Raw genomic sequence first — 20,671 nt, 5'->3', positions numbered from 1 at the left:
ATGACATGTGATTCCTCCCATATTATTAAACTCATGACCAGCTGAATTGCTGTGTTAGGTAATTTATTTGCCCTTCATTGGAAAAATGGGATTGTGTATAATTTAATATTTATATACGTTTATGCTGGGTGCTTTATTGTGAACTTCTTACATTAAATATAAACATAAAACGGAAACAATGACAAAATTTAATAGCTGGCTTCAGAACGAACTAGTGGAGCCAATGTAAATATATTAATATATCAATACATTACATTTTTTTTAAGCATTAAAAAAATAAATCATTAAACAACTACACCATTATATTTGTATATATTCGTTTTGTTTACTCCTTTCTACACCCCTGGAACACACCCCTGGTGATATGACCACAATGGGAAAAATGTAGACTGGCAGAGAATGGATTGAATCAGATGCCCACTGTAACAGCAGTCTCAGTTCTGTTGGGTTCTACTGAGTTCTATTTTACACAACTATATTTACTCTGAATGCATTATTTTTCCAAATTGTAAAACTATGAGAGCAATCTGATTTACATGTTAAGTAGCCTATAGTCTGATAGCAGGTAGTGTAATCCACCCAGAAGCTGTGAGCACCAAGGCAGCGGATGGTAATGAGGTCATCAGCTGTCCCAGAGAAACCTTTCCACTGCGGGTCTTCCATTGAGCCAGAACAATGGCACGATTCTGCTCCGCTGAAAATCTCGATGGCTTCCAGCCTGGAAAGAGGGGGCCTCTGCTTCAGGGATACTGCATCGGACTCCCCAAAGAGCTCTCGAGAGGCGAGGGGCTATTTCTGCGCACAGGGGAACAGTGTTCCCCCAAAGACAAAAAGGTCCGTTTCCTCTCAGAATGCCCTTAGCCGTTTCTCAGGGCTCAAAAGTCCAATTAAACCTCAAAGTGGCAATGATGCTTCAGCCGGCAGGCGTTTGACAAAGTGTACAATCTCCCGGGCCAATTAGACATGGGAAGCAGAAAACTGCTGGACTGGTGACAAAAAGGTTGCTTCCATTGGACCTGGTCTCTTTCAACCATAGATGGATACCCCTCCATAGCTCCTTGCTTAGGAGGTTGTGTTCATTTACATGCACTTCCCAAAGGTGGGGCTGCAATGTCCGAATGTCATTGAACCACAGCCTTTCAAGGTTAAATACTGCAGCAAGCCAGAGAGAAACACAGGCGTGCTGACATCACACTGCTTGGACATCCACCATGGCTTACTGAAAAGCTTTGTTGACTGTCAGAGGGTTCACAATGGGCCCTTGCCATGATGAAGAGTTACACTGATAGACCTGCCTTTGTGAATGAGCAGTGTCACTATCATTGGTGGATTTGATCCTTTGGTGTTAAAGATGTTAAATTCTCTCACTCTGTTGTCTCTGATGATCATAAACTCTTGCTGTCTTGACTTCTTTCATCCATGACGTTCTTAAATTACCACTTAATTCCCAGATGGATTATTTACTTAAATGCACCTCAGGTGAAGCAATGTACACCAACAAGGACCCTCAGATTTGAATCTACAGACCTCTGAATCCAACTGCAGTCAGGTAACCATTACATCACATTACATTAGATTACATGTATTTAGCAGACACTCTTCTCCAGAGCAACTTGCATCACAATAAGCCATTCAAATTAAACGAGCAACAGTGTCAGACCAGGTTCACAACACTCCCAGACCAGTGAGTGTGAGCATAACACTATTCAAGCCCTACCACAAATGAACTTGTGCACTCTGACAAAAGCCAAGTATACTACAAACCAACACTCCATACTGCCACCAATCACGGTCTACCTGTCGTAGTCTGTACTGCAGGCTCATGCCCACACTGTGCGTCATTTAGGGACACACAAAATGGTTAGTGTCCGATGGGGCAGATCTCAGGTCACTGAGCTGTCCAGCACAAAGTCCAGCCTCTACAGTTCAGGCCCAGATTTGTCATGTGGGGGGTTGTGGATGTTCCAGCTAAGCATTGCCCATTCCTAATTTGTCCATTCCAAATATGTTTAACCCAAAGCCATCTGGCTCAATGCTAATTTTTGACAAGGTGGTGCAGTTCACACTGTCCAAAAAGGGGTCACTTTGTGTATGTGTTTCAGGTAGCATCAGTCTAACCCACAGGGTATGGTTATTTCAGAGGGAAATTCAGACAGACCACAGATCGTACCAAAGACTCTGTCACCTCAGCAACACAATTCTTTCCAGTGCATACCAAACCTTACAAAGAATCCATGGTAGTACAGCTTTTCAGTAAGGTTTGCAGACTATCACACTGACTTACCAGTCCATATCAGCACTGAGCCCTGACTGTTTGCACCACAGAAGACACAGCTGGACAAACAGCGCACTGTAGAGGTTTTACTCAGAGAACCACTTTAACCCACTAAGAAACTAAAATAAATCCTCTACCCGCAACTGTGGCAAACAAAAATGAACCTTTGTCATCAAAACAAGACTGGGAGGTCCAGCTGCAGAGACCCATGAATACCAATAGTGCTTCTCTGTGATGACATTCTCTGTGATGATGTGTTTCACTGCCACCATTGCGGGTCCTTGCATCATATTTTATGACTTCCTGTAATGACAGTACTGTTCTCCTATGGATATGGACACTTATTTGAATATGAAATGTACTTACCTCAGCCTTGAGGTTATTTCATACATTTGTGTCACGGTAGCCTATGTAAAGCAGCTGTGATGTTTTATATATGATTGTTTTTCCCGAACTGCATATATACATGTATCTTCATTTCTTCACCTGGAAACTTCTGTGAATGACCAACTGCCTTTCCCTGCCAGCTCCTTTAACCATTTTCTCGTATATTTCTCATTTTCATATTCTCATTTATAATATAACCAGGGGTGAGTTACGTTAAATGATTTACATTTTACCCTTTATCCATTTACTCTGTGACCGTTTGCTAAAGCACTTCAAATTTGGTGTCACGGCCGAGGGTACAACAGCAACACTCCACCCAGCATGGAAGGAAATTAACATTGATCTGTTCACATTGGGTTTATCATACTAAGATGGATTCATATCCTATAGATTGCCTTAAATAACATCATGAAGACTGCCCCTTATATTGTTTGGACGGATGGTATGTTCTGAATTCCTGTTCCACCTCTTACCATAATTCTAGCACTTGTGCTTTAATATAAATGTACTACTCCGTGGTGACTGCAGTTCCTAAGTCACCAGTAAATATAACCGACATTGTACAGTATTATGAAATACCAACAGTGGGGGGGGTGTAAAACCACAGTTCAAAGGTCGCACTGGCTCTGTCCTCATGTCCCTTCTTGGGAAGTAGAAGGTGCTGGCACACATGATGCAGGAGGTCTTCTGATTGCTGGAGATGCACACAGTACCATCCTTGTGCTCTAGCAGGAGGCTGACCTGCAACTCTTGATCATGAGATGTTTGTGACTGATGGTTCCTCTGATGTCCCACCCCCAGAACAAACAGTACACCACATGGGAATGCCTCTCCAACCAGCGAGACTGGTCACAGGATACTTCGAGATTTTGGCTTGCAGAAAAGGCCTGAGTTTTGTTTCCCAATCCTGCACTGCCTGACAGAGTTCTGAATGAACAGGACGGCTGCGTCGGCTGCCTACAGCAACACTTCCCAGGCTGAGCCCCGGGGACCTACAGCACTCTCAGGCCGATTCACATGGTTTAACTGGTCATTTAATACCAACCTTGATTTGACATCTCTTCAAAGTTAGTCAACTGTCAGACTCTTCTGAAGTTCATTTCTCTTAAGGGGTTTGTGCTTACAAAAAGATAAAACATCTTTTTTTTCAACAAACTTGAGATGCCACACACAGTAAGAGAAATATGTTTATTGAATATATTTAGTTTCACAAGCTGTCGTCTGTATTCCTCTGTTTATGTTCTCCTCCTGTTTTCCAGGACCTTCTCTTCAATGCCTTTTCCTGGGATCATGGAGTAATTTTTTCAGCTGTTGTCCAACCGACTTTGTGTTTTGTGTGGTTTTTGCGAAAATGTACTCTGAAAACTGTTTTGTGACAATACAGTTGTCACAATGGCCTGTAGCAGCACATTTTGAAAGAATTATATGAATGGTTTTGTGAATCATGGAAAAGATCCGGTGGAATTCCACTGAATCCATACGGGGTTAGAGTGTCAGGACCTGTCCGGTGCTCATAGGAGTCAGGGTGAAACCTGAGGCTTTTCCTTAGTAATGGCAGCCAGTATCTCCGATACTGCAGGCCTGTCCACCGGACTCATACAGCAGTGGGAGAATATCACTTTCCCAGTTTCACCCAGAACGATATCACCGCCCAGCTGAAATCAATCAAGAAAAACAGCGTAAAATACTGGATGTGGGGGAGTGTTTTTTTATTAATTACTCTATTTTTGACCTGTATGCTGTGAAATTAAAATTGTGTAACACAGTTTATAAAATGAATTGGAACCCAAAAATCAGCAGAATTGGCATGAAGAAACAGTAAAACACACATGGCCTTCTGGTTAATGTTTAACACCCATCCTCTACAGCAAACCAAAAATCAAACAGACCATAGGGAGCCCGAAATACTCCAATTTAAAAACCGCCTCAGTAGTACAGGCTACGGTCTGCCCTTGTCAACAGTCAGGCTTGCCAAGGCCCAATCCTAAACCAAACAACACAAGGTAAACTACTGATTCTGATCCAGGATCAGCTGACACGGGCAAAGTATCTCCATTGGTTAACAGCCTGGCAGGGTTACCTGATACATGTCGTCCTCAATGGATGGTGCGGCCCGAGGAAACTCATAGTTCGACAGGATGTATTCAGCATAGAGAAGCATGTTGTTAAACCTCAACACTTTTGTAAGTGATGCTCCGAGGCCGAACGCCCTGTAAATCTGTGACGCGCACACACAAAACAAAATGCATTGGACTCGTGACAAGTCACTGCAAAAAAACATTGCCTGGGGCTCCACATAGAATAAACTGAGACGGGCTCACAGAAACTCACCTTCCTCTGCGGGTCCAGCAGCATGTCATATCTGCAGGCCGTTTCCTCCAGCCAGTAACGAGCCCCCTCCTGACAGCCGAACGACACCACCACCACGCGCACAGACTGGGCATCCAGGAGATCCTGTGACACAGACAGCTCATCAATATGTCCTTCTATTGAGGGCTCTCCCATTGCATAAAAACACACGCACCCATGTGGCCTGGGAGCATCTCTTTCAAAAGGGTTTAACAGCATGCTTGTTCTCTCTGCTGAATAATGATAAAAATCTGCACTTTTGCTAAGCTACAGTACAGCACAGCTCTACAGCTGTGATAATCTCTCTCCCTCTCTGCCTCCCTTCTACCCTGTCTTCTACACGATTGCTAAAATTTGGCTAAGAAGAGGAAGACGTGAACTTTAGCAATAGCACAAAATGTCTTACGGAGGCAGACTGATGACTGCACTACTGTGTGTGCTGCGAGTGTACACAGAAACCTGAAGTGATGTAGAGAGTGACATAACAAGGACGCAAAATGACAACACATGAGGCACTGAGGAGAGACCACTTCAAACACTGGCCTCACCTGATTGGCTTCCAGATCACTCAGGTGAATGCGACAGAGGAGGCAGGCAAACTGTCTGATGAGGACCAGGAGAACGTGCTCACCTCTTCCCAAGTACTTCGCCAAGGTGACTGGCCTACACCACCCACCCACACACAGATATACATGCATACATACACAAGCAGCAGTGTTCATTGCTGCACACCGTCTTTGCACCATTCTGATATAGTAACAGCACTATCTGTACAACTTCTACTGTACAGATAAGTTGAACAGGTTATATAACATTTCAGTTTTCTGAATAAAAAGTATCTGAAAATAAGTCCCAGGGAAAGTGCTCAGATGGACGCATCAAGAATGCGCTAAATCTAAGGCTATTATTGGACTGACTCAGGAATGTGTGGTATGTCCAAACAGACACTTTCCATAGGTTCCCTTCCCTCAGAACCACCCTTCTGATTGCTTTCACTCACTCCCCTGTCCTGGCATCTGTCAGGGTGGTCTCTGTGGACAGACGTCCTGCTCGTGGCTCGTGACTGAGGGTTCGGTCACTCATCTGCAGCTCAGCATCTAGACACTCCAGGAAGGCATCCCACTCTGTCTGCACACAGAGACAGACCCATCAGGGGGCGCCAGAGAGCGTGTGGCAATCAGTGGAATGAAGGACTCAGAGAGGAAAGACTGCTAGAAGAGGTGGACACACAATTTCCCCCAAAGCAAGCAGAAATGCACAGGTAATAACAGTGATGTAATCATTATAATGAAATGAAATATATTTTAATAAAAATGATAATTATATTAAACAATAACATCTATTGTTTGATATGATTATTAAATAATAAATATTATTGAACTAAATTAAATAATGATGTGCCTTGTGGTTCAGTAGCCTTGTAGTTAATGTCAGCCCTGATCAGGGATGTTTTCTATTCGTTATCCAGTGAAATACTTTCAAAGTGCTACTCTGCTTTTAACACAGCATTAAAAGGATAGATTGTGGGTAAGTGCTCTGCTATAGACTAGTGTCTGTTGTACACTGGTGTCTTTGCTATTTGCTGTGCCACACAGCTCCTTAATATGAGGACAACATTTTCAAATGTGTTACACACACATCTCAACATGTGTCAGTTCCTGACATTTCATACCAGCAACTGTTCACATACACTGTTGATCATACATTTTTTTTCCATAATGACATTATTCTGAGACTATCTGCCTTTTACATCTATGAAAAAAAGATTTTCGTACTGCTACACAGTTTAACATTTTGCATGGCTTACGTTTACATTTTCATAAGACTGACTGTAATCAGCGCGTGCGTGTAGCTGGGACTCCTTACCTGCAGCTGCAGGAGCTCGTCCACGAGACCCTGCACTTCAGGGCAGCTGGTGAGGAAAGCGCGCTCTTAGTTTATGACAGAACGTCAAATCAACAAACAATGCCAATTTACCATTCACCTGTTCATAGTTTCTGAAGTCTGATCTGAGGAGTAGGCTACACGGCGTTGTTTCAGTGTTTTAAAATATGAAGATCATAAAAACATAGGTGGTTTATGGACACAGAAATGCATGCGCATGCTTGATAAAACGGTATTTCTTCTTACTGACAGGAATCCTTCCACACCTTCTCAGCCTCCCTCTTCTTCGTTACAGATAAGCTAGTGAGAAGGTACAGGTTAAAAAACTGAGCTCAAATCCACCTTTGCCCCCACAACAACCCACCCACCTTTATGTGTCAAGACGATATATATAATCCCACACTTAAATGCTTTCTTATGAGAAGCGGTTTAGGCCAAAACTGAATACTTCAATTGCACATACATGCATACTGTCAAGCATATACACTACTTACATGTATAGTACCGGTATATATGTATGTGCAAGTGAAGCACTCAATTTTGGCCTAAACGGCTTCTCATACTTTCTTGGTATCTTGAATGAAGCACGCACTTACCCCCTATACAGCTCGGCCGCGGCTGCGACCAGTCCCAACAGTGAACTGTCTCTTTCAAGGCTAATTTTCTGCGCAACAAAATCCTGCAGAGAAACTATAAAACAGAAACTGTATGTAAAAGGAAGCGATATGACAGATAGGCGTAAACGTTGTATTATGCATGTATACATGTATTCGTACTAGTAGTAGTGCTGCTATATTCTTTGACGATTTGAAAAGCAGTATTTCATTGTACCGATTATCACACAAACTTATTTTTGGCTTGCACACGTGTTTACTTTTATTGCTCGATAAAACATGCACATTAGGACTAATATTCAGGTGTTTATCTTTGATTACAGTGCTGTTTCTTCGGCTGACTTAGTGGCTCATTTAGCAGAAGTTACTGAATCGCCTATTTTTAGAGGTAGTTGGCTTCAGTAGGTCTAATTACCAGAATTCGGAGTTAAACTCTATAAATATCAGACGAATCCGAACAACTTGTACTACACCGGTAGTTATTTTAAATGAAATATTAAAGTCTTTGGCCTCACATGTCGCACTGTAACTTCGGTTAGTCGCAGGACACAGTTCTGAAGATATCAGTCACAATAATCACAACATGCACTCGTACCATCTCTGCTTTCTTTTTTGGCATTCTGTAATAGATATTTTCCAAACGTAACAAACTTCTCCAATGCCTTGGTGATACTCTTCATCTGCAGCGTCTCAAATTCACCAGCCATTTCGTGCTTTGAAGACATATTCAGCAATGGTGAAGTATGCGTCGTCGAAGCCGTAAATGACGCACCACCTAGTGCACCTAGCGTCGCTGAACAATGATTTTTAACGGTAATTCGCGATCTGTGATAAAAACCGATTTCATTATACAAATATGCCGCATTACTGAAATATACAAAATAGTTATTATGTAAATAATAAAACATTTACAAAAGAGCACTCAAACATGTGGTATATATGTCGTAGCTAACAGATTTAACCGTATTTCCACACATAAAGAGTCGCTATCCCAGAGGAATGATACGTTTCCTTTTTTCGAGTAACTTTGCTCTAGAATTTATGTGTAAAGATTGGGCCTATGTGATGGCAGCAGAAACAGCTGCTTTGCAAATGTGTACGGTGCTTTGTCCTCAGAGCAGCTTTGTCTTTTTCTACGGATTTCTTCGTCATGTATGATTTGTACATGACAAAATGTGGTCTTTTTGTTTTTTTTTTTTTTTGTCATAGAAATCATTTGATGTTGTAGTTTATCTTTGTGAAACACCCGGTAATTGAACGTACATACACAAACTGAGTGAATTGGGTGACGGGCAAATTGGGTATAAGTTGGGTATTGGGTCAAATTGGGTATAAGGTCAACCACCGTACGACATACGAAAGACCCTCCTTTGGTAAGTGTATATACATAAGTTCATGTGTCAGACACTTACTAATAACTGCAGTAGTCGCACCTGCCAGGAGGAGCTGCAATTTTCCATGTTCCTTTGGCATATCAGTTAGAAAGATACCCGATACCTGCCACTGTCCAGTAGGCAAGCACGAACCACGGAAGCGCAATTCAAAATGGAAATGAATAACCCAATAAATCCTGCCAATCGTCTTTATTTTTTGTTTCATTAATCTCCCTGGGACACTTATCCTGTCTACGTCAGGATATAGGACATGCGAGAGAGAGGGGTAGGCTACTCAACATCTGGAAGTAAAATCACAGACATACATGACTTATCACAAGTAATAATGAGCAAAGAAAACTAAAAGCTGAATTTTTTTCATATTTTGGAGTTAGTGGGAATGCATAGCTACTCATGGCTATATGCTTAACGTTTTTTAAAGCAGCTACAGTAGGCAATGTAGGTGGCTACCTAGCTAGCTAACTGGACGCCACGTGCAGCCAAGCCAGTTAACTCATCTGCATCTGAACAATCAAAACGACCTTGAGACATTGCGTCAAACGCAATGATTGTATATTGCAGTTAGAGAAAAATAATATCACATTGTAATTTCAACAACGCTTGCTTTCAGTTGAAATACGTGTTTCTTGTTGCTCCTGCGATGCTGACCTTTGACCTTGACGTCAGTAGTGCTTGTCCAATGCAAGCATCGCTCCTCTGTCGGTCCCTCAGCTGACCTCTTACGTCAAAACCGCGCGAAACTCTTCGGAAGGAAGCGTGTTTGTGCTACACCAAGCAGCGGCGCAACGACAAATAAACATATTAACGAAAACAGCTACAAATGACTACATCGTCCGTATCAAAGGTAACATTAAATAATACCCTGTGTTTAGGTACTATAGCCGTCTGACAAATAACTGCATGAGCTCGAATGCTAGCTTGCTGTTGTAATAGTCTAACAGTCTAAAAATTTCCTTCTCAGAAACATGGCAGTGGATAAAACAGTCTTGTGTTGGTTGAGGACGTTTTAAGAAACTAGGTAGCAGGTCGTTTGTCACCTAGCTAACGTTGTCTAAGTATTTGTTTGCAATGTTTCACTTGTAACATGCATGAGGAAACCCGCTGTGGGACAGGACACTTATTGCCACCCAGCTACCTACACGCGTAACTTGTGACCAAATCGCCAGGCTTGTCAGCTAGCGAGATCGGCTAGCAAGGCTTTAAATAATTACATTGCATAGTAATTGCTGCCGAGATCTTTGCAAGATCAAGCATGGGGTGACCCAGGTGCACCGAAATATAGCTTTTTTGATAAACATTAATGTCAATGTATGTTTGTTCAGGGTTGCTTTGTTTTCAAGCCAAGCTCAAAGCGAAAGAAGAGGGCTTTAGATGCAGGTGAGTTGGAGCCAGCCGGTGTTTATTTATTTATTTATTTATTTATTTAGGGGGGAGAAAATCATAATTATCGAGTCTGTTTATGTGGTTTAGTTATCTCATTCCAAAAGTTAGGGGTTTTGCGAATATATGCGGTTTTCTGTGTTTTGCTGTATATGTGTTTGCCTCTTCATACTAACAAGTTACGTGTTTTCTGCTATATAATTTGGAATTGCATTTATTTCTTTTGCGTGATCGATTTGTGGATTGCCTGTGTATTTCCTTATCCCTTAGAGGACTATTTTAGCGATGGCAGTGAGGACTGTGAGACCAGTAAAGAGCGTTTTCAGCTTTGCCAGGCCCTGTGGGAGAATATGAGGGCAGAAACCGAGGTAAGGTCTGCAGTTTCAGCGGTAGTCATAGGTCACATGCCAGAAAGAAATTAACAACAGTAACGCTAAATGGATCATGATCGCGGCTGTTCATTGTGGAACAGGAAGGGATTGGCTAAGGAATCCTCCACCATTTTCTCTGCAGGTCTCAGCCAATAGCTCTGCTCCTTTACCTGCAGGCACAGATGAAACAGTGATTTTCAGTTGTGTTGCCGAGCAGAAAGGGGACCTGACGCATGTGCATGGGAATGTGTTTTTGTACTGGTGTGTCTGTACCAAACAGAAGGTGCAGGACGAGCTGAATAAGAAGATGCTGGACAGTGTGCTGGAGTTTGTCAGGAAGTCTTCCACCAGCTTCCTGTCCAAAGAGGAGGACTGGGCGTCTCGCATGAGGGCCAGCGAGATCCCCACAGCTGCACTGGTTTTGGGTGAGGTTGTGCTGCTCATGGTTGTCTTTGTAATGTAATAATTCCCCCCTTCTGCTAAGGAGAAATTAATTGCATTTGTGCTTAGCATTGATCTCTCAAGAACATAAATGTAATTTTTAGTCAAAGCTTTTACCAGCCAGCTTTCTAAAGGCAACCTACTTAGTGTGTGCTTGGCCTGTCCAACCAAGCCCTTTCCTTGGGTATAAGTTGCAGATGTTTGAATCGCTGAGGGGACACATAAATTAACGTGGATACTGTTCTCGAGGTGGAAAAGCAGCTTTCTTGAATGTGCATGGGCAGTGTGTATGCGGATGCAGGAGTGCGTGTATGCGGATGCAGGAGCGTGTGCGTGTATGTGGATGCAGGAGCGTGTGCGTGTATGTGGATGCAGGAGCGTGTATGCGGATGCAGGAGCGCGTGAGTGCGCGGATGCAGGAGCGCGTGAGTGCGTGGATGCAGGAGTGCGTGTGCGTGGATGCAGGAGCGTGTGCGTGTATGTGGATGCAGGAGCGTGTATGCGGATGCAGGAGCGCGTGAGTGCGTGGATGCAGGAGCGTGTGAGTGCGTGGATGCAGGAGCGTGTATGCGGATGCAGGAGCGTGTATGCGGATGCAGGAGCGTGTGCGTGCGCGGATGCAAGAGCGCGTGTATGCGGATGCAAGAGCGCGTGTATGCGGATGCAAGAGCGCGTGTATGCGGATGCAGGAGCGCGTGTATGCGGATGCAGGAGCGCGTGTGCGTGCGGATGCAGGAGCGCGTGCGTGCGGATGCAGGAGCGTGTGCGTGCGTGGATACAGGAGCGTGTGCGTGCGTGGATACAGGAGCGCGTGTATGTGGATGCAGGAGCGTGTGCGTGCGTGGATGCAGGAGTGCGTGTATGCGGATGCAGGAGCGTGTGAGTGCGTGGATGCAGGAGCGTGTGTATGTGGATGCAGGAGTGCGTGGATGCAGGAGTGCGTGTGCGTGGATGCAGGAGAGCGTGAGTGCGTGGATGCAGGAGCGCGTGAGTGCGTGGATGCAGGAGCGCGTGAGTGCGTGGATGCAGGAGCGCGTGAGTGCGTGGATGCAGGAGAGTGACCCTGGTTTGCTTCTGTTGTCCAGGGGTGAATGTGCCGGACCATGACATGACGTTCCAGAGTCTGTCTGACAGGCTGCAGCAGACTGTCACTCCGTTCGTGGTCTCTGTGCAAGCCAAGGAGTGCGCAGGTAACTGTCCGCAACCGAGGGAGGCCTGGCCTACCTTTATCCAGCCGCATGCATTGTGTCGCCACTGTAATGACTCACCAAATTCCACAGAGCGCCTGCTGTTTTGGGATTGTGGGATTCATTTGTGCATAATTTTCTCTTTCTCAAATTATCAAAAATGGTTGAGGGATGACCCTTTTGAGTTTGGCTTGATATCTGAAGCCTCATAGATTTTTTTTTTTCTGTTCTGTTTTTTTCTTGTTTAAATGTTTGGTTGATACACTAAGCCAGGGTGATGTATAGTTTATGTGTTATTCTTTTGTACTGGTGGATATATACCAGACCACCACAGATTTAAGCATCTTGTGCAGAGGGTACAGTGGCAGTACGCCAGCTGGGAATTGAACCTGTGACCCTCCTTTTAAAAACCCTGCATTTACTCAGATGGAGGTTTAAAGTTTTGTAAGCTGAGTGCATGTGGTCCTGCCTGCCCAGCCCTGAAGCACCTGCTGCAGAAGTTCCTGCAAAGGCTGATGGGAATGAGCGTGTCGGTGGATGAGGAGGACGAGGAGGCCGGCGCTGAGCTCCCACAGAAGCGGTCGCACTGCTCCCTCGGCGCCCTCTGCGACTGGTACAAGACTGTCAGTGAGGTAGGATGCCCCGCCGATGGGCTCCGTACAGGGAATTCTCTGTAAACACAAATCGATTTTGCTTTACTTGGTAGAAAGGCTGCTTACTGTGAGTGGCGCCAAAGCCACTTATAGGCTGACTGCGCATGCTTGTCATAGCTGGATAGTTTCAGTTCTGCACTTGACTTGTAAATGGTAGTTATAATGGCTGTATTTTTACTACTATATAGCTGTGTATTTACTGAGTCAGTGCAGGTTATGTGCCATACCCAGCAGAAGTCCCCATCATAGGCTTCAAACTTGCAACCCTCCTACTTCCCTACACACTAAGCTACACTGTAGCCCTCAATAATAACTGCTCTTCACCAACTGATAAAATGGACTAATCATTACAGGAATATCACATTTAATCTCATTTAGTGTTAACAGTAGATGGTTTTCCTGCCTGTTCACGTGTCTGCTCCCCGCAGAAGCCCTCTGGAACTTCCCCAGGGAAAAAGCGCAGCTCCTCAGCGATGGAGTTCCCTCCTCGTCCGCCCGTCATTTTGATCTTCAAAGACCTGGAGGCCTTCAGCTCCCACGTGCTGCAAGACTTTATCCTCATCTGCAGGTGGGAACCTCACCGTCACCCCACTGCCTGTGACGTCCAGTGTATACTCCACAAAAAATAAATTCACATACGGGTAACACGGTGCCTTTCACTGATGTCAAAACCCTTTACCCCACACCTCATTCACCCAAAAAACAGAAGGATCAGGTCCAACTCAACCTCAACCACCACTAGCCCTCACTTTGCCTGGAGTCTGTGGATTGGTGTGGATGTTCATTAGTTTAAATGTAGAGAAGCCAAGCCCATACATGCATACATGTTGTATACCTGTAGTGAGTGTGAGTCTGCTATCTGTGGTTCTGGTTGTTCATTTTGCTCCTCTCCAACAGTCAGTACACCCAGCAGCTCCCCCTGCTGTTCATCTTCGGCATCGCCACATCCCCCTGCACCATCCAGCGCATGCTGCCCCACTCTGTGACGTCCCTGCTGTGCATCGAGCTCTTCCAGTCCCTGCCCTGCACCCAGCACCTGGCCACCGTCATCGACAAGGTAGCTGTCGCTGAGCCTGTGCCTAGCGGCAGGAGGGTGAGGTGTCATGTGACCCACCAAGCCCTGTCAATCAATGACTTGCAGTATAGAGACCATTCCAAAGGACTTGGCTTCTCACAGCTAAACCCTGATTGGTTGAAATCAGGTTGGCTTATTTTATGATCCGTAAATCCTCCCTCTACCACATTCTCATGGAGGCACAGCGTCCTGCTTGTCAAAGAACTGGAGGTGTCACATTGTATGTTTGTGTGCATCTCTGTACATAGCACGGACTCTCTGACATGTTGCTCACTGTTATTGGTCACGAAGCGGACGTTTATTTATTCTGTGTGTTGTCAAGGTAAATCCTTTTGTCAGGTAAATCGTAAAGATGATCAGATATCTTTTTCAAAGGAGACTAGGACAAGAAAGCAGAACCATAAATGCACAGTCTGAGACACAATGCAAAAAACATGGTGTACAAATGACAAACACATAAAATAACGAGCAAAACAACAAGGATAACGTTGTCAGGAGAACACGTCAGATTGGCTTTAGAGATTCAGTGAGTGTCCTGCCTAGTCTCTCTGATACAGTAGTCTAAGGTGCTCGAAGGTGAAGTATCTGTGTTGTCGCTCTGTTTCCACAGCTGGTTTTGACACCACAGCAGCCCTTCAAGCCGAGTGGCAAAGTGCTCCAGGTGCTGGTGGGGCTCTTCCTGTACCACGACTTCTCTGTGCGCAACTTCATCAAAGGCCTGCAGGTGGCGCCATTGTTTACTGTGACATGAGAAAACTGTAACCACAAGTGGTTTTTTACCTGCATGTCTCTGTGAAAGTGTTTTGTATGTGTATGTGTCTGTGTGTATAAACACGAGTAAAAGTGTGAATGTGTACATCTGTTTGATAGAGTGTGTGAACGTGAGTGTGTGTTTGTGTGCAAGACTATGTGAACGTGTGTGTGTGTGTGTGTCTGTGACTATATGAATGTGTGAGTGAGTGTGTGTCTCTTGCAATGTGTGAATGTGTGTGTGTGTGTGTGTGTGTGAATGTGTCTGTGTCTGTTAGTGTGTGAACATGCGTGTGTCTGACTGTATGTACATGTCTGTGTTTGTGTCTGTAACAGTGTGTGAATGTGTGTGTGTCTGACTGTATGAACATGTGAATGTGTGTGTGTGTGTGTCTCTTACAGTGTGTGAACATGCGTGTGTCTGACTGTATGAACATGTGAGAGTGTGTGTCTGTGTCTCTTACAGTGTGTGAACATGCGTGTGTCTGACTGTATGAACATGTGAATGTGTGTGTGTGTGTGTGTGTGTGCGTTTCGCTGTGCTGGTCCAGCTCACTGCGTTTCATCCACAGCTGTCCCTGCTGGAACACTTCCACAGCCAGCCCCTCAGTGTTCTGTGCCGGAAGAAGGAGGAGGCTGTCGAGCGGGCCCAGAAACTCAGCCACCAGGAGGTGGAGAGGATCGGCCAGCTGCCCTCCTTCATGAGGTACTCCCAGTCTCCCAGCAACCCCTCCAGCAGAGCCTGTCCTGTTTTTATCATTAAACGGTTAGATAGTGACATTCGAGAGGTCACAGCTGGGAGCTGGTCGCCCGCTTTCAGAGGTCTGCTGCTGACAGCTGAAGGTGCTCTCTGTGCTCACCGTTCAGGTTTGTGGAGAAGCAGGAGCCTGAGGAACAAGTCCAGCTGCTGACCAGTGATGAGCATGTGAAGGTAACCAATCAACAATTGCACTCTGAGGTCAAAGGTGATGAAAAGGATGTACCTTTGACCAGCCTTATATTTGGATAGATTTAGCACCCATTGATCAAAGCCCTCTAAAAGAGCAGTTTTTTTAAAAAAGGGTAAAAAGTCTATCCGAACATTTCCCTGGTGTTCAAACAACACATTCTGGTATACCCATTCTCTTAACTTAGAGTAGCTTTGCAGTATTGGGGTGGCCATGTCTGTGTAAAATTGTAAAATCCATCTTCCTTTCAGGAGGTGTGTCAGAAACTTCTGGAAGACCTTCGTCGATACCACAAGAACTTCTACCCGTTTCTCAGGTGTCTGCATGTCCTAACATCCTCACTGCCCAAGTACCCTCTGGGAAAACAGGTGAGGCACCAGCAGGCAACATTCATGGGTAAAGAGACACATCACCAGCTTTAATCTTGTATTGTCCCTCAATACAAGATTCAAGATTCAAGAACTTTATTGCCATTATGCAAGCACAACGAAATTGCAAGTGTGTCAGCCTCCAACAGTGCATTTATATTCAAGTCCTCACACATATTTACAAAAAATAAGCAATATAAAATATCATCAGTAAAAAAAAAAAATACAGAATCTAAACAAGTATGAAATATAAACAGTATAACGAATAAAAATACAATTAACGATGAAATACAACTAACAAGGGTGCAAAGGCACCAGCAGCATAGGTGCAGCGAAGGTGCGGTGTAAATATTGCGCTCCAAGTAAGTAAATAAATAATATAAATATAAATATATATAAATAAATATAAATACAGGTCTTTGAGTAGTCACCCACAGTGGAAACCCACACCCAATAGAAACTGAATGATAGCTGGGGCTGCAGGTCTTAAAGCTGCTTGGCGGGGCTTGATGTGTGTATGGGAGTGAGTGGGGGTGACGGCCTCCTGCTAGGCCCTGCTCTTGCCTCAGACCTGTAGCATGGGGGGGGTGTTTTACTTCTCTCCCTCAGATAAGAGAGCTTCACGTGTCCTGTCTGGAAAGGAATGTGTGGGAGACGGAGGAGTACGAGTCGGCCCTGCAGCTGCTCAGGTAAGATGGTTGGAAAGGTATCAGATGGTTGGGGTGTGTTGTGGATTGGCGTTATTATAGTTAAGGATGTTAATGTAGCTATCGGCTAACTTTGAAATATCCACCGCTGCATCTTTCTTCAAATAAAAAAAGGCATTCAGGCGTCTGAGATTTTTGGCAAACCTTATTTCCGTTGTTTGTCTACATGATTTAACATTAGCAGTACTCATATACTGCTGTACGTTACCCTATGTGGTTTGTTAGTGAACATTCATTGGTTGATTTCTGCATTTTTTTTTACTACCATCAAAAAACGGTTTAAGTGGTTTTTACTGTTTGAAAGAACTAAGAACTACAAAAATGCACCGGAAGCTGGAAGAAATAATGTGTTGAAATACTGAAATGTAGAATACTGCAGCATAAGCTTGCATCTGTCCTGAAACACATTTCTTCCCTCTAGGATGTTGGCAAAGGATGAGCTTGTTGCAGCTTTACAAAAGTGTGTGGAGATCTTGAAACCTGGCAAGACCAAAAATATGAGGGATGCACTTCAACAGCTGGAGAGTCTCACTGGCAGATTTCAACAGCTGGACAGTAAGTTTAAAAAAAAAAAAACCCTCCCCCTCCCGTCTAACTCCCTTTGTGAAAAAAAGAGCTGCTTTGTCTCTACAGACCCTGAAGCTGAACCAATCAAAAGCTACTCTCCCCAGCTGCACACTAAGTAATTGGTTCAGCTGAACATAATGGCTCTGCCCAGGTCGGGGGTCATGAAGCCTCACTCTCCTGTCTTGACAGGCAGTGCAGACCCTCCAGTAGCAGAGGGCTCTACCGAGGGCAAGGAGGATGACTCCTCACCTGGGCAGGACTTACAGAAGAAGACGGACCTGTTCCACCTTCAGAAGGTAGGCCGTCACACTCACCTGCTTCTCTCGCACTCAGAGTGCGGTATACTGCAGTACACAAGGCATGGCGTGTGCATCTCTTGTGGACGGTGTCTGATTGGGCATATATTTAATAACGCACTAAATGATGACTATCCAACTAACAATATACAGGTTGATTGTAAATAGCACACCGATTAACAAATAAAAAAACAGACATTTACATACCTAGATGCACACGCTTCAGAAGTCACTGACAGTAATCTCCCTCCTGTCCTCTGACATGGGGAAATTTGGTTTGCGTAATTTTGGAGTCGATCTTTCCAGTTTTATGGATTGCAGACGGTGAAACTTTTACTCTTTGAGTTCAGGGGATTTCGGGTGTGGGCAGTTGTGGGATAGTTTTTTTTTTTTGCCACAGTAAGAGCTGCCAGTAAACATGTGCAATGTGTGAGAGATTAATCAAGGTTCGAGTCATTCAGCAGGAGTAAATCATGGTACGTTTGGATCCCTGGCCCAGTCTTCTCAGAGATAATAGCTGAGATTAAAATCAGCAGTGTCTGTGCACTCTCCACCTCGTATGTGTGTGAGATTATCCCGAGGCTCTGTTCTCTTCCAGACTCTACTGGAGATGAAGGAGTCTCGTAGGAGCAAGAAGAAAAGCCCGTTTGAGCTGCTCCGCAACCAAGCTGTCGAATACATCGACAGTCTCGTCAAGTAGGTGAAATACAGCCAAGATCTCCCTCCAGTGTGAGGACAGTGTAAAACCTGTACATGCCCTAAATTGAAGTGTTGACTTCTTAAATTGTCCTTACCTCTGGAATTCAGAGACATGCTAAATGAAAGCACATTTGTGTGCCTTTATGTGCTTGTAGTGTAATGGAAACACAGCCATGGTTGATAACTGATGATAACAATTGGAATTTTGCTCTGTATCTTCCCAGGATGCACTTGGCCCTGCCCGAATCTCAGCCCCTGTACGAGGTGTACTACTACACCTCCTCCGGCACCCTGCGCCGCCACCTCAACGCCACGCCTCGAACCTCCATCCAGACCGCCCTCAGCCACCCTTACTGCTACCTGCAGGTGACTGCGACCGCACTCTGCCCGCTCCTGTGCTGTGAAAGCGTGCCTGTGACGGTCATGAACACTAACGGCGGCGTTTTCTGTGGCAGAATGAAGCCCTGAAGAACGAGGCAGGAGCTATCTCCAGCGCCGCCCCGGACCTCTGCGTTGTGTACAAGCTGCACCTGGAATGCGGGCGGCTCATCAACCTGTACGACTGGCTGGAGGTAGGGACAGGGCTCCGTGACCACCCAGACCGGCGAGGCCTGTTTTGAGCACGTGCATGTTTCAGTGTGGGTTTCAGAACCTAGACCCTTGAACTCAGGGGAGGGGGCAGGAGTGGGATTTCAAGCTCCTGTTGTTCCTGAGAGAGGAGGGGGAGAGGAGAGAAGTTTAGCAGTGGAGAGATCTGTAAAGGGGCACAAATGAATAGGAACCTGTCGTAACCGCTGTACTCGTGTCTCGGCAGGCCTACTCCACTGTGGTCACGGCTGCTGAGGGAGAGGACGCTGACTCCAGTGAAAAGGGGAAAATCAGCGAAATGAGACAGTATCCTTTTTCAGGAACAGAACAGTTGGAGAAACCTGCACGGTGTTTACATCAGGCAGTGGTAGAGCATGCTGATTTACGTTTCACTTCCTCTGGTAATTAGGTCAATATTTGTACAGTTACCTCTTTGAACTCTTCTGTAGAGTACTGACCAATGACATTGAAGGCTGATACTTGAGCCAGAACTGACCTGTCATGAAAGAATTGTTAGGAAGGTGTAACTGAGACGAGCCATACAGTGGTAATGAGTAAATGAGGTGTCTAAGTGTGCATCATATTTAGCTTTCATTTGTTAAGTATTTCACTGAATAAGAAATGAGGTAAGAGAGATTTGCAGTGCAGTGGGAAGTAAAAGGCATTTCCAAACCCCCTCATATTCACTGCACTTACGTTAACTGCATCAGTGCGTATGTTCGGCAGGAGTATAGCTCTACAGGTCCTATAGGAGTATAGCTGCCTAGTATAGCTGAGAGAACACCTTAACCCATGTTTCAGCGCTCGTTTCATCCGGGCCGTGTCTGAGCTGGAGTTCCTGGGATTTGTGAAATCCACAAAGCAAAAGACGGACCATGTAGCTCGGCTAACGTGGGGGGGCTGTTGACACCCCCCACATGCCGGCTTGACACGTTTCCCGGTGCTATTCAGTTGTCTATTTTTGTATCTGTGAATTTACAAATAAAATGTGATCTCTCCATTCTTTTTGCTGGATTCTATTCATTCTTTTCAAAGGAGTAATTCTACTGCTTATAGCAGTTCACATGGCCTGTGATTTCCAATGAAAATACACACACTTATGTTGGGTATAAAGATGCCAAGTTGTTGTGGTTGTAGCAGAGAATATTACAATCCCTGGAAACCACAGGTTGCATTTGCAAGCACTTGAGCCCTGCCTAATGACTGTAATTGACAGGCTTCTCAATGGACCACAGGGTGACCTGTCAGATGGGGGCATTTTGGTCAAAATATGTAATATCTAATGCCAAACATGCTAACTAGTTATATTTGCAGCCAGTTGCATTACTTAGGTAATTGATTGGCCAACTAGTTCTTTCACATTTCATAACTATATTAGCTGTCATAAAATTAGTTTTTGTGCCGACTTGCAAGATAATTAATTTTGTGTTCAAAGTTGGTTACTCTCACTTTTTGATTTATTTCAGTCCTCAATCTCTATACACCTGCTGGCAACACCAGTGGGGCATCTTGAGAGAGGCGTCACTGCACTTTTCCATTGGGACATGAAGCCGGAAAAGTTCTTATTCAGATGGACTCCCCGCAGATGGACTGATTATGGTTGCAGTGATCTGGTAAAAGATTTGCCAAGTCATGAGTAACCAGGCCAGCAAGAAGGGATGAACAGCATCCTAACAGGAATTTGGAGTAGGTTCTGATACACTGATGGATGCAGGTGGCCCTGAAATGCTGACAAATAT

The 20,671-nt window shown here is 44.7% G+C and overlaps 2 protein-coding genes across 5 annotated transcripts; one reads left to right on the top strand and one right to left on the bottom strand.

Moving 5' to 3' along the window:
* Window positions 1–3,881: 3,881 nt before the first annotated feature.
* LOC118787347 (thioredoxin-like protein AAED1, chloroplastic) lies at window positions 3,882–8,451 on the bottom strand. 4 transcript variants are annotated; one of them, XM_036542876.1, is made up of 9 exons: window positions 8,105–8,451; window positions 7,492–7,585; window positions 7,142–7,195; window positions 6,878–6,923; window positions 6,012–6,139; window positions 5,560–5,674; window positions 4,994–5,116; window positions 4,743–4,880; window positions 3,882–4,317 (listed from the first exon to the last, which is right to left on the bottom strand). In XM_036542876.1, exons 1-9 carry the CDS (start codon window positions 8,415–8,417, stop codon window positions 4,183–4,185), a joined length of 1,146 nt encoding a protein of 381 aa, XP_036398769.1. In that variant the 5' UTR covers window positions 8,418–8,451; the 3' UTR covers window positions 3,882–4,182. The 4 variants fall into 4 exon arrangements, with proteins under 4 accessions (XP_036398769.1, XP_036398770.1, XP_036398771.1 ...); XM_036542877.1 differs by lacking the exon at window positions 7,142–7,195; XM_036542878.1 differs by lacking the exon at window positions 8,105–8,451 and having other exon boundaries at window positions 7,146–7,195; window positions 7,492–7,509.
* Window positions 8,452–9,663: 1,212 nt separating this feature from the next.
* Window positions 9,664–19,867, top strand: orc3 (origin recognition complex, subunit 3). The gene is made up of 20 exons (XM_036542811.1): window positions 9,664–9,747; window positions 10,226–10,280; window positions 10,554–10,651; window positions 10,935–11,079; window positions 12,181–12,285; window positions 12,760–12,914; window positions 13,364–13,503; window positions 13,833–13,992; window positions 14,621–14,734; window positions 15,333–15,466; window positions 15,628–15,691; window positions 15,959–16,075; window positions 16,685–16,764; window positions 17,204–17,337; window positions 17,539–17,645; window positions 18,244–18,341; window positions 18,569–18,710; window positions 18,800–18,916; window positions 19,159–19,238; window positions 19,734–19,867. Exons 1-20 carry the CDS (start codon window positions 9,724–9,726, stop codon window positions 19,837–19,839), a joined length of 2,175 nt encoding a protein of 724 aa, XP_036398704.1. The 5' UTR covers window positions 9,664–9,723; the 3' UTR covers window positions 19,840–19,867.
* The last annotated feature ends 804 nt before the right edge of the window (window positions 19,868–20,671 follow it).

The sequence above is a fragment of the Megalops cyprinoides genome, chromosome 12 (assembly GCF_013368585.1).
Source record: "Megalops cyprinoides isolate fMegCyp1 chromosome 12, fMegCyp1.pri, whole genome shotgun sequence".
In the NCBI taxonomy this organism is placed as follows: domain Eukaryota; kingdom Metazoa; phylum Chordata; class Actinopteri; order Elopiformes; family Megalopidae; genus Megalops; species Megalops cyprinoides.
Note: the sequence above shows the minus strand (reverse complement) of the source record. Positions and strands in the feature narration are given on the sequence as shown.

What these genes read in the sequence shown, in the direction of transcription:
- LOC118787347 (XM_036542876.1), bottom strand. Translation starts at nt 8,417, where the DNA reads ATGTTTTATTATTTACATAATAACTATTTTGTATATTTCAGTAATGCG. An exon ending in GCGGCCGAGCTGTATAGGGG is followed by an intron (nt 7,196 to 7,491) that starts GTAAGTGCGTGC and finishes CCTTCTCACTAG; the next exon opens with CTTATCTGTAACGAAGAAGA. An exon ending in TGCTGGACCCGCAGAGGAAG is followed by an intron (nt 4,881 to 4,993) that starts GTGAGTTTCTGT and finishes TGCGCGTCACAG; the next exon opens with ATTTACAGGGCGTTCGGCCT.
- orc3 (XM_036542811.1), top strand. Translation starts at nt 9,724, where the DNA reads ATGACTACATCGTCCGTATCAAAG. An exon ending in ACTTCATCAAAGGCCTGCAG is followed by an intron (nt 14,735 to 15,332) that starts GTGGCGCCATTG and finishes TTTCATCCACAG; the next exon opens with CTGTCCCTGCTGGAACACTT. An exon ending in TCGGCCCTGCAGCTGCTCAG is followed by an intron (nt 16,765 to 17,203) that starts GTAAGATGGTTG and finishes TCTTCCCTCTAG; the next exon opens with GATGTTGGCAAAGGATGAGC.